The 13,736-nt window shown below is 35.9% G+C and overlaps 1 protein-coding gene across 1 annotated transcript in view; it reads right to left on the bottom strand.

The window, feature by feature from the left end:
* Window positions 1–13,065: 13,065 nt before the first annotated feature.
* LOC137645450 (circadian locomoter output cycles protein kaput-like) overlaps window positions 13,066–13,736 on the bottom strand; it is a 257,476-nt gene continuing 256,805 nt past the window's right edge. The window contains exon 6 of the mRNA XM_068378254.1: window positions 13,066–13,245. Coding sequence (XP_068234355.1) covers window positions 13,066–13,245 — 180 coding nt within the window. The remainder of the gene's footprint in view (window positions 13,246–13,736) is intronic.

The raw sequence follows: 13,736 nt of genomic DNA, 5'->3' as shown, positions 1-13,736 counted from the left end.
GACAAAGTTTGTCTCTTTTTTATGTCTGATGTGCAATGAAACGTCTAGAAATAGTTGCAAAAGATTTTATGCTTTCTTATTTATAACCTCTTAAGCAACACTATTTTTTGACTGGTCTATTGAAAATTATTCTTTAACAACTATATTGAATTTGAATATGGATAATTTTAGTATATGGTTTAATCTAAAAAAAACAAAAAAAAAAAAAAAAAAAAAAAAAAACAATGGACACATAGCCTATACAAAATAAAGATGACGTTAAAACTCAAAATCTGAAGGATATAAGGTTTATTGCGATTTATTACTGCCATGGCGCAGCAAGTTATATTGCCGTCATTCGGGATCTATGAGACATTAATAATAAAGATAACCTATATTTATCTTTATGTCTCAACACGATTCTCAGTCGGGTATACTTCTCTTCATTTTGTCAGTGATGTACTCAGATTTTCCCTGACCCTTCATTTCTCGTTCTCAGTGATGTGCCCAGATTTTCTTCCTTTTCCTTTCGTGTTCACAGTGATGTACTCAGATTTTTCCTGACCCTTCTTTCGTGTTCTCAGTGATGTGTTCATTTTTTTTTTTTTTCAGAACCTACCCTTTCGTGTTCTCAGTGATGTGGCTACTCAGATTTTTTCTGACCCTTCATTTCTCGTTCTCAGATTATTTTTCAGAACGTTTCCTTTTGTGTTTTCAGTGAAGTACAGTACTCGGATTTTTTGTGGCCCTTCCTTTCTTGTTTCCAGAGTTGTGCTCAGATTTTTCTGACCCTTTCCTTTCGTGTTCCAAGTGAAGTACTCAGATTTTTCCTGACCCTTCCTTTTGTGTTCTCAGTTATGTGCTCAGATTTTTTTCAGATCATTTCCTTTTGTGTTCTCAGTGAGGTACTCAGATTTTTCCTGACCCTTCCTTTCTTGTTTTCAGAGTTGTGCTCAGATTTTTCCTGACCGTTCCTTTCTTGTTCTCAGAGTTGTGCTCAGATTTTTCCTGAACCTTTCTCTCCGTGTTCTCACTATCATTGATGTGGTCAGATTTTCCTGAACCTTTCCTTCCGTGTTCACACTCTCAGTGAAGTGATGTGCTCAGATTTTCCTGTAACTTCTTTTCATATTTTGACTTTCAGTGATGTGTTCAGATTTTTTCCTGAATCTTCCTTTCGTGTCTCACTTTCAGTGATGTGTTCAGATTTTCCCAGAAGCTTTGTTTTCGTGTTCTCACTCTCAGTGATGTGGTGATGTGCTCAGATTTTTCCTGGAGCTTCCTTTTGTGTTCTCATTCTCTATAATGTTGTCAGATATTTCCTGAATCTTTCCTTTCATGTTGTCATTGATGTGGTCAAATATTGCCTGACCCTTTCCTTTTTTCCTCAGTGATATACCTTGATATTTTCGGAACATTTTCTTTAGTGTTGTCAGTGACACGCTCAGATTTTTACTGAACCTTTCCTTTCATGTTCTCAGCGATAATCTCAAATATTGTTCTTTTGTCCTAATTACTTTTGCAACAGTTGCCACATTTTTAATTAACGCAGAGCTATTCCTTGATTTCCATAGTGCGCAGTTATTCCCCGTCCCATAATACACTGTTATTCTGGTCTTTTCACGAAAGATGTTTGACCTTATTTTAATATCCGCTTACTGAGAGCTTTGTGTTGTAAGAAGGTGTTACTTCTGGTTTTCTGTTGAAGGAAAATCTTTAGCGTTTTGCTATCAGGCTTAACCTTATTTCCAGTTTTTCGTTCATGATTTGTACTGACATACTAGTGTTGTACCTGATTTTCAACAATCGTGTGGGCCCCATTTGGTGGTATGGAAAGTATTTTGAATTGTATTTTAGTAATGTCTCGAAATGTGTAATTTTACTTCATTATCTCTAATTATCCATAATTTTTTTTTGGACTGATGATATCTAAATACCCTTTGCGTGGGATCAAGATTTTAGCAAAAGCTTTTTAAGTTATTCACCTTTTATTTATTTATGGTATTTTTTTTATTTGAGGTATGTATTAATTTATGTTATTTTGTTTTAGAGATTATACGAAATATTTCTAACCGTACTTTCATCTCGATGATCGTTTGGCCTTCATCGAGAAACCATACTTTATTGCCAAAGGATTCATGGCTTTTTTAATGGTGATAATAGCGCAATACTCTTAAGTATTTATATTAAACATTTTATAGAAAATATTTTTAAAAACATAAATTATAGATTAAACGGATGCAAGAAAATAAACTATAATTTTATGTAGTCGTAATTGAAAAATTGATGAAAATGTATCCGTTGGTCACATCATTTTCATTCTAATTACACTGAATTGAGGAATTGCTACTTTTTAGGCATATGATTTACTTATATTTTTCGAGATACTAGTAGTCTTTTTTTTAATTTTTATTTCGGTAAAAAGGAGTTCAACCTAATTCGAAATATGAAAATAAATGTTAGGAGAGATTAGAAGGTAGGGAGGGAATGTGGGATCTAGAATGGGAGCTTCTAAGGAACGATTTACATAGTTGTACTGTTGCGACTGTCAAACTAATGTATTCTAGGCATATTTTTTAATGTTAAAATTCCATATAAATTATGTGGAATATTTATGTTCTTCAGATTTGTATAAAAAAAAAAAGAAAAAAGAAAAAGAAAAAAAATAGAGGGGCAATCAGTAGAGAGCATAGTTTCGCCATGCCACTGCGCATTTGTACTTCGATATATACAATTTCAAAATCGTATGAATTTGTCTTTGGGTCATACCCCTCATGTCAACCAAGGTTCGTTGAAATTGGTTCACAAACAAAAATTGGTTCACAAAACAAAAATTAACTTACAAGATATTTGCCATTTACTTATTATTACTATTATTTACAAATTACTACTGCGTACTTGTAATCTTTATTTACTTTATCCAAAATGTTACACATTCATTTCTTTGGTCATACACATCATGACTATAAGTTTGGCCCAAATCGGTACAGTACTTTTTGTGTAAAGTTCTTTCACAAACAAAGAAAATACGAAACAAAAACAGTTACCGTGTGTGAATACATAGCTTCGCAAAATCTTTGATTTTGTCGAAGGCAATTAGGTATTAAACATTAATGATAATGATAATAATAATAGTTATACTCGCGTTATAAACTAAACGATAACACATTTGAACCAATGCTAATTTTCACCCACCTAACTATTGCGGAGAAAAAGTCCTTAAAAAGTCTGACTGGTTTTAATCTATCGCTAGCTGTTTTTATAACTCGAACAGCCGATTTTGGTATCAATATTTTTAAGTGGAGAGAGAGAGAGAGAGAGAGAGAGAGAGAGAGAGAGAGAGAGAGAGAGAGAGAGAGAGAGAGAGAGTATCTGAAAGTACATGCGAGATATAGCTGAATAAGTATGCGAGGCGGATGTTTAATGCGCTCTTGATAAGTTTTTTATGTAGATGCATAAAGTGGCTGATGTGGAAGTTATCCGCACAAGTGGTCCATCCAGCGTCGTTTGGTCTCTCTCAGGAGAACGAAAAAAAAAAGCGATTTAATGTTGAAAAATATATACGTGTAATAAGCAATCTCAAACGAACACTTGCACGAGAGAGAGAGAGAGAGAGAGAGAGAGAGAGAGGTTGGTGGGCGTATGGGAGGGAGTAGTGTAGCACTGTGAGTGCTAGGCGGTCCATCCTGCTAGTGGTTGCGTAAAGCGTTATATAAGCGTCCCGCCCCCTCGCTCTCGGTAGGTACCCCCACTGAAGCCCTCCTCCGTTACGACATACCTCCCGCCCCATCCTCTTTTCTCTCTTCTTCCCTCCTACCGAGTTGCAGCAATCATTCTCTCTCTCTCTCTCTCTCTCTCTCTCTCTCTCTCTCTCTCTCCTCTCTCTCTCTCTCTCTCTCTCTCTCTCTCTCTCTCTGTATAGCCAGCTCTTACTGAACTTCATAGACTTGTTATAAAGTCTGGCGTATTTCTCTCGCACATACTTTGGCGCTACACTTTTCATTTGACCGAGCTGGGACCCCAAGGCACCGGTGAGAGTGCCTACGTTTTATGGTTTCGTATTTTATTCTTTCTGTTTTTTGTTTTGTTTTTTTCCGGATAATGTTACCTATTAAATAGTTTTATTCTGGTCGCCCGTGTATTTATCTGTGGGTGCATTCCATGTATCTAAGTACTTACTATGCACCAAGTAATTAAATGCTGTAGATAGATAGTAATCAGTGAAGAAAGGCGTATGGCTAGCAACATCATCCTAAAACAATTGGTCCTATTAAAGTAAATTATTATTATTATTATTATTATTATTATTATTATTATTATTATTATTATTATTATTATTTAAAAGAATCAAAAGATGAACTAAAAATCCTCGAAATATTTAATATTAAAATCGTAATAAATGAATTTTAGTCTGAGAATCCCCGTTTCTTAATTAGTTTGACAAGCATAGTCATATACGCACATACGTTTTCTGTCGTTGCATATAAAAGACGTTTCATATAATGAATCTGTATCAAATGTGATGAATACAATTCCCGGTAAGTGTTTAGTAAGGCAGTTGGGCGCCTCAGAGAAAAGCAAAACTGCCAAGGCAAGAGTCTTATCTCTCGGTTGAAATGCTGTTTGTAGAGGTTAAAGACCTAGACTTGAAATATCTGGAAATTACAGGTATATCGGCGTCATGAATCCAATTTATAACATTTATAACATTGCGAAATTTTTTGGAATGATCGAGGATGAAAAACACGTGTTTGGTTCAAGAGTCGCTGGAAATGATCACTAGAAAGGGTCATTCGATGAGAAGAAGGATGAAAGCCGAAATTAATTTGTTTGTTTATATAGATTGGCTTTAGCCGAAATTAATTTGTTTGTTTATATAGATTGGCTTTACCAATGAAGGAAATAGAAATATAGTGGGATGAAATTGATTTTCTAAACAAAGGAGATGGGGGTTTTAGAATATAAAGAAAAGGCCTTAGTTTTCTATCATAAATGCCAGCGAAGCTTCAACACTAGTTGGGATAACTGAAGTCAGTGGATCTCAATAGGGAAAGCAACTAAATACGATAAAAAAAAATATTGAGCAATGAAGACTAACATTTAAAATTAAATCAATAAAGAAGAATGTCAGTGGGGATCAATGGCTTTTGAAAGATAATAGTTCTGTTCTTTTGAATGCTATCAGGGGAAATAATTTTTTAGTTGATGAAATAACAAAATCTTTGTGTTGCATGTGAGGAAGGATATCATGCCTGCATATTGCTCTTTGTAAATGTTATACCAATAGAATTATAATCATCATCACTCCGAGAAGTACAGTGTCTCGTTTTAACATGAATTTCCCAAGAGACTCCCTGTGAGATATTTCCACCACAACTAAATTCAGCCATGCACTGCATCCCTACCATGTATATCATGGTCTAATTACTCTGCATGACGAATGTAGTCATGAACTTGAATTGCGTATGATAATGACCGAGCGCCACATCTCGCCGAGTAAGTAGTTGATTTTCTTAATTGTATCTTGTTACATTTATTGTTTATGTATTATGTAAGTCTACTTGTACAGAGTAAACATATATTCATAAAACATTATCTTGGGAATCATTCATTCTACAATAGAGCGAATTTATTACCTAATGATATGATTCATTTTAAGAACAACGTGAATTAACTTTAGTTATATGACAGCGTCTTTGTAAACAGTGTCTCTGTGAGTCTTCATCCTATGGCAGTTATGGTGTGAAGGTTTTTGCTTAAACCTCTTGTGGGGAGACAGAGACCATAGTCACTGTTCATTAGTTGCTCGTCGGCCCCACTATGACGTAATTGCCCGAAATAGCATTGACTATGACTGGTTATGACGTTATACGCTCGCAGGCTAACGGGCTGAAGACACCATATACGCCGTCGGTATTTTTAGTAATGATTTCACTGGGGATTCAAACTCGTTTTCTCTGCAGTATAATTTGATGAATCTTTTCTCCATACTAGTTATTGATTTTTTTTCTATTTTGTTAGAGAGAGAGAGAGAGAGAGAGAGAGAGAGAGAGAGAGAGAGAGAGAGAGAGAGAGAGAGAGAGAGAGAGTCTTTCCCACATGCTTTAGGTTATTTACCTTATTCGTTTTAAACAAAATGTTCGTTTTAGTTTCGAGTGAATGAACTAGTCGAGCTCCGTGCCGCATCGTTATAATAATAATAGTAATAGTAATAATAATAATAATAATAATAATAATAATAATAATAATAATAATAATAATAATAATAATAGTAGTAGTACTAACAATGATAATAATATTGTTATAAAAATCATACTTACATTAGTGCTTCTGTGAAGTGCAATTTACATTTGAAACAAAGTCTTCATAGCCGATTATATATAAAAATGAATGTAGAAACAGAGTGATATAGGGAAATTGTTATGAATTTAGTGACCTCTCTGGAGTACGTCCTTCCTGGGAAGTAGGTTGTGTAGTCGGCGACGAGTCATTACGAGAATGGTTCGGGTACGTCTGGGTCTGTCCTAGAGAGAGAGAGAGAGAGAGAGAGAGAGAGAGAGAGAGAGAGAGAGAGAGAGATTAACAATGACCGTGAGAGACAAAGAATGGAAAGAGATTATAAAAGCAATGAGGATGAGAGGTTGGTTGATTGATTGTAAATTGTATGGCATTACGCTCACGCAACCGAGGTTAATGATACCATGGCAATGAGAGATAAGCTGTGTAGCAGTGACTTATATATTCCTTGTAACACTAGGGGAGACTGATCATGAAAGGATGAGAGAGAGAGAGAGGTATGTGTTTGTTTGTGTGTGTGTGCGAGTTCACCAGCCCTGGCTTGTGTACGTTGGACTGAAATGAAGAGGATTCTTAACTGAAACGAAGTCTCTTTTAGTGGCGAAGAATGAAGCGTTTCTGTCCTTTCAATACCGTTGAGTTTGAATATTCACATTAACTCTCAATAGGTATTTGATATATATTTTGAACTTGTTACCTGTATTCATAGAAAGGCGATTTAAAGGCATTTTAAATATATTCTTTTGAATGCCAGTAAATCTGTATATATACTATAAAAGGGAGTTGGCTATCAAAGGAATCCTTTGAACTCAAAGGCTAATTAATCTTTTGCTAAAAGAGGCTCAAAGGGACAGAACCTTTTTTTGTTTGGTTTAGATGGCGGCGAGTAGGATTTCGTTCGGTTATTCTGCGTAATGGAGAGCCACGCACAGGTAAACGGTTTGTTTGTTTTTCGACATTTTATTTGTAAACAAAATGTCTTTGGTGCATTTAAAGGATCGTTTTTTTTGGGTTCTTTTCTGTTCTCAAGTTCTTTTATAGGTAGAAAACAGAGACCATTTGATGGTAGGGACAAGATAGTCCATGTGATACGCCAACAGAGAGAGAGAGGAGAGAGAGAGGAGAGAGGAGAGAGAGAGAGAGAGAGAGAGAGAGGAGAGATAATTGTAAGTTAAGCATTGAAACTATTTGATGAAAGTAGAGAACATGGACCATATGATACAGGTAGGAAGAAAGGAGAGCGAGAGAGAGGAGAGAGAGAGAGAGAGAGAGGAGAGAGAGAGAGAGAGAGAGGAGGAGAGAGAGAGAGAGGAGAGAGAGAGAGAGAGAGAATATTGTTGTAAGTTTGTAAGTTAATCATTGAAGCCATCTAATGTAAGTAGAGAACATGGACCATATGATACAGGTAGAGAACGGTTTTCTGGTGCGGGCAGAAAACGGAGAGAGAGAGAGAGAGAGAGAGAGAGAGAGAGAGAGAGAGAGAGAGAGAGAGAGATAAGTGGAGAAAAGACACCATGTGATGCAGGTAGAGAACAAGGAAAGAAGAGACCATCTGATGTAGGTGAAGAACGGACACGAATAGAGACCATCTGATTCAGGTTGAAAGCAGAGGAAAGACAGGGAACATCTGATTCAGGTAATAAAACGGTAATTGGCTGATTAAAGTAGAGATCAGAGACAATCAAATGCATATAGGGAATAGATCCCATTTGTTGCAAATAGAGAACAGAAATTATGTGATGCAGGTAAAGAACAAAGACCATCTAATAGAGAGAGAGAGAGAGAGAGAGAGAGAGGAGAGAGAGAGAGAGAGAGAGAGAGAGAGAGGAGAGAGAGAGAGAGAGAGAGAGTGATAAGTGGAGAAAAGACACCATGTGATGCAGGTAGAGAACAAGGAAAGAGAGACCATCTGATGTAGGTGAAGAACGGACACGAATAGAGACCATCTGATTCAGGTTGAAAGCAGAGGAAAGACAGGGAACATCTGATTCAGGTATAAAACGGTAATTGGCTGATTAAAGTAGAGATCAGAGACAATCAAATGCATATAGGGAATAGATCCCATTTGTTGCAAATAGAGAACAGAAATTATGTGATGCAGGTAAAGAACAAAGACCATCTAATTGAGAGTGAGAGAGAGAGAGAGAGAGAGAGAGAGAGAGAGAGAGAGAGAGAGGAGAGAGAGAGAGAGAATCAGCTGCAAGTAGAGAATAGAGACCAGATTATTTGATCCGGGTAGAGCAGAGAGGCCATCTGATGCAGATCAGATTTAGTTCACAAAAGAGAATGGGAGGGTGCGAAGAGAGTCCGTCATATTTGATGTTATGGTAATTGAGGCAAAGTGAATGAAGGGCCTCGTTAACTGATCTTGGAGTTAGGGGCCATTTATTTCAACCCACTGTCTCACACTAGGCATCAAAAGTTAGATCCAAGTTCCAGTAATGACTGATATTTTGCGCTTCTTTCTCTAAATAAAGTTGAAAGATAAGATTGTACATAGACTTCAGTTTTGTAGAAATCCTTGGGAAATATCACATATTCAAATTCCATGTAGAATCTCGATTCTTCAACGTTGGTTACCGTTGTTGCCGTGATGGCAGCACATATTTCTCATGAATCAATCACGTTTGCTCGATATGGTATTCCCGTTGTGGGAACAGTTCATCTGAAACGAACATTGTCTTTCTGGATTGCCCTTATTCTTGGAAGCTTGCTTATCACCCAGACTCAATTATCCTTCTCACATCTTCGAATGATTTGTAAATAGATTAACGAATAATAAAACCAGAATATAGAATATAGTTAGAAGTCTTACTTCAACCTCTTCTCTTGCGAGAGGCGAATATCCACCGAGAGACCAAAAATAAAACCAGAGATAAAGAATAGCAGAGAGAAGAAAAAGAAAGCTGTGCCATTAATGAACGCACAAGAGACTGCATCACGATGCAAGATTCTTTTCTCTACACAGGTATCTTTTAAATACCGTCTTTTAATAACTGTACAACAGGCGAGTTTGCTGAACCTTTTTTTATCATTTTATAATTCTTTTATCATTTTACTCTTCACTTTTGTTTTATATGTTTTCTAGTTATCTGTGTTGCATCGGGATTATATATATATTTTTTATGTATAAAATTCAGATACTCTCGAAACTTCAGCAATTTTCATGTAATGATAATTATGATTGTCATGATATTAACATCATTGAGGCTAGAAAGGCGTTAATTGCTGACTTTTTCTATATATATATATATATATATATATCAGCCTGTGGTTAACCTTTCATGCTACAAGCCCCTTTTTAAGTATGCAGAATGAATGGAAATTTTATGATCCGAACATTAGGACTTTCCTAGATCCAGATCTTGTTTCAACACACACACACACACACACACACACACACAAATATATATATATATATATATATATATATATTATATATATATAGTGTCTGTTTTGTGTGTATGTGATATATTATTTCTCAACTGCAGCACAATTTCAGATACAAGAAAAAAGGTAGAATACTGTATATCCAAGAGAACCGCAGTTTTACTAGACATAGAAAATTATTCACTTTAAAGTAAACATTGTTTGATAAATGTAAGGATGCCTGATTTACAATGGTTAATTACTCCTCTTTATGCAGAAATGTCCCCCTTCCCCCCTCCCCCCAAAAAACAAGTCAAGTGTGGTTTTTTTTCAGACTGTTCATTTTAGACATGCTGAAGTGCAGTTAGTAAACTTAAACCATTCACTAGAAAACTAAAAAAAAAAGATTCAAGAAGTTATGATGAAAGCTTACAATAATAAACTTGAAGAAATTCACCACTCTACAGGAAAGAGAACATTGGTGTTAAGGAACATGTGTTGGATTATTTGAGTCCATCGGGGTGACATTCATTAGTTTGTTCCGTGTCATCAAAATATGTATATCATCAGATTTGAACATTATATCATTACGAGTACATCGACCATATCAACTTCGAGCCAAACCATTAACACAAGCCCAATTTTCAAAATCATAGCTAATAAAGAATATGAATACAAGACACCAATTAAACAATAAATGTGTACATTTTCAGCTATTGGCTAACACTACTAGTTTATCGGTTTTCTCTGTTCTTCCGTAATTAAGAAGTTTAAAATTCCTACCTTCTCTTGTACTGCATTATATACTGTGTATTCATGGTTTTGGGATTGCCTTTGAAAAGATGACTCGAGCTGTCACTGTTGCAACAGAAACTTGGGTGACGGTGTCAGCTGTTCCCTGATAAAAGCGGTTGTTTCTTTGTACTGTACAGTGCTTGCTGTATTGATTTTATTTGTTCTTAAACTTTTTTCTTCTGTATTTCAGAATTTTTGTTTTATCTCCTGTCTGAAGGAAACCCCTAGTCTTGCTTTCTTTACATGAGGAATTTAGGTAAATTTTTTATTGGTTATCAACTTGTTAACATAGATTTTCTCATTCGGTGTTTATGCTAATAATGAATGCTTAAAACCTGTTTCTGCCTATATTATCTGTCTAGAGTATTATTTGTATTTTTAGTGCCTTCCCTTCTTCCAACCATCTCTCCTTCGGCTTAAGCCGACCTCCGCATATCACTGTGGATGTTCGTCTTGGGATTTCATCCCCCTCCGCCACCCAACGGTTTCCGCCTCATTTGCCTAATCAGTTTTGATCCTGTCAGTCACTTGACCATCCTGAAGTGTCACCCTGCTGAGAGTTTCCTGCTAAGACGGCCTTGTATTTCCCCTGACGACGACCTTCTCAGATCCACACTACAGATTTTAGTTTTCATTTTAGCTGGGTAGTAGGTTAATTGGTGAATGTGTTGTGTGTGTATATATATATATATATATATACATATATATATATATATATATACATATATATATATATATACATATATATATATATATATATATAATATATATATATATATAATAATCATATATATATATATATATAGTAAATGTCTTCCTCACATTGGGATCTAACACTAGTCTCTTCAAATGAAAAAGTTTTCATTTGAAGAGACTAGCGTTCTATCCCAAGGTGAGGTAGAAATTTCTTTATATTTTAAACATGATGTTCTGTTGATTTGTAACTCATATACATACATGCATACACACACACACACTATATATATATATATATATATATATGTGTGTGTGTGTGTGTGTGTGTGTGTGTGTATACATATGTAAACGTATACTGCAAAAGAACAAGGGATGAAACTATATCCAGAAAACTTCCACTACTGGCCGCTTTATATGCCGGCACACACGACTCACGAGCACTGTATTATACTGAATATCTCTACACATACTGGCCCATTTTGTTATGCAAGCACTATAACTTCATAAACACTCAGGCTCCATCTTGTGAATAACTCAAAAATTTCGGATTGTAAACTTATTTCACTAACCTATCTAACGCCGTTCTTTTTATATGAGGGAATCAATTCAAAACATAACCTTTCTTTGATTTGCATCTTGCATCCACATTTCACTTCCATAGTGGCAAGTTGGTTCAACATTTCAACCTTTGTGTCCACACACAAATAAGTTTTCTCCTATTCGTTTGCACTCGCACCGCTACTCGTCTCCTGTTCTGGGAATCTTCCGGCGTCAATGACCTTAGATATCAGGATGCCAGAAAACTTTCAATCAATCAATCAATCTGGGACTCTTCACTTCTCTCATCCTACCTTCATTTGGAATATCCACTCATAATTACCTTTTGGAATCCATTGCTTACATATTCCCATTGTCCATACTAATGTGCACTGCTCCATCTTGCTGATTAAGTCAGTTTGGTTTAATTGATAAAAACAACCACTATGCTCTAGTGCAGTCCACGAGGATGAGAGACTCACAATATAGAATTAGTGAAATAAAGTCCTTATTACCATTCACCCTAATAACCCTTTATTCTCGTTTAATCTTAAAATTCTCTTGTGCAGACTTATATTTTGTTCACTTGTCTGAAGTTTCTTTTCAGTACCCCCACTTATTTCACAGACAATCCTACAAGATACGGGGTCGTGTAAATTACTAGTGTGATAACCCTAGTTTGTTGATTAATAAAAACTAATTAGCACATTTCATATTTTCTTCCCCTTTATTTCACAAATCTCCTTCCCTGACGTTTTTTTCTTTCCATATCATGATCATTTAAGAGGAAAATCTATGTTTATTATTACATTTAAGGAAAACAAAGATAAATGCACAAATACAATAATTTTATTACTACGCAGAGGCCATTAATCTAAAACAGCGTAATTGGTATTTCTTTGAACACGGTAGGTGTCAATACAGTAATGGATATTAGTTACCCGCGTGTACAGATGTGTTTGTATTACTCTACCTCATTACATTATTTACCAGGATTAAGCAACATCCTCCTGGTTTATCATCGATATTCAGGCAAGCTGGTTTTACGAGATACTCTGATGGAAGCTGTTACTTGATTAGAAATTCGACAGAACCCCATATACTTGATAAGCTATTGGAATACCATAGCAGGTACTGCTAACCTTCGTGGATACTCGATACTATATCGACGGTAAAACACCTTTTGTTCGTTCTCTATGAATATGATCTAACCTATATTTGTTTTAATATGAAAAAGGTGAGTGGTATACAAATACAATTGACTTTTGGTAATTTATAATTTCATGAAACCTCACTTCCAAGGGGTAAAAATGTGAAGAAAAAATGTCGAAAAATGTTGTTTCTATCATTAGATCGCCTTGGGGGGAGGGAGCAGAAAACCCCCAATGTTGTTCAATGTTGTTGCACAGTCCTTACACCATTGATATACCCCCCTCCACTTCCATGAGAGAAAGGGCTGTTGTGGAGGTCTAACTCTAGTGTAGGAGTTCCACACTTTGAGAAAGAGAGAGTAAAACAGGACACAATGATGAGAGGATTAGCCAGGGCGCAGAGCTGCCGCACCTTCGGTTCCTGAAATAACCAATAATGTGATAACATCATCGCCTTCGCTTATGACAAGACCCCCATAAACCGTTTAAGAATCGCTATTTCCATTCTCATTCAATGCCTTCATTAGCTCTCTCTCTCTCTCTCTCTCTCTCTCTCTCTCTCTCTCTCTTCTCTCTCTCTCTCTCTCTCTCTCTCTCTCTCTAAAAATTTCGAAAAAATACTCTAGAAATTCGCGTTAGAAAGCACGGAGATGAAACTACTCAATTTACTCAGAGGCATTATATATATTTTAAAGAAAATCCTATATCATGATACCGCTTTTGATTGTCTTAATATACGGGAAAACTTCAAAGATGTCTGTTACCGCTACATCTTGAATCCTCAGTGTTCATTACAGTAACGGAAGTGGCTGTTGAAAATGTCTGCTCGAAATACATTCACCCTCAAGACGTTGATAAAGAAATACAGTGTAATTTTGTCTTGTGCTAAGTCCGAACTTTCCGTGCGCAGAG

This window comes from Palaemon carinicauda, chromosome 8, assembly GCF_036898095.1.
Source record: "Palaemon carinicauda isolate YSFRI2023 chromosome 8, ASM3689809v2, whole genome shotgun sequence".
In the NCBI taxonomy this organism is placed as follows: Eukaryota; Metazoa; Arthropoda; class Malacostraca; order Decapoda; family Palaemonidae; genus Palaemon; species Palaemon carinicauda.
The sequence above is the reverse complement of the archived record's forward strand: the minus strand, read 5'-3'. Positions and strand labels throughout refer to the sequence as shown.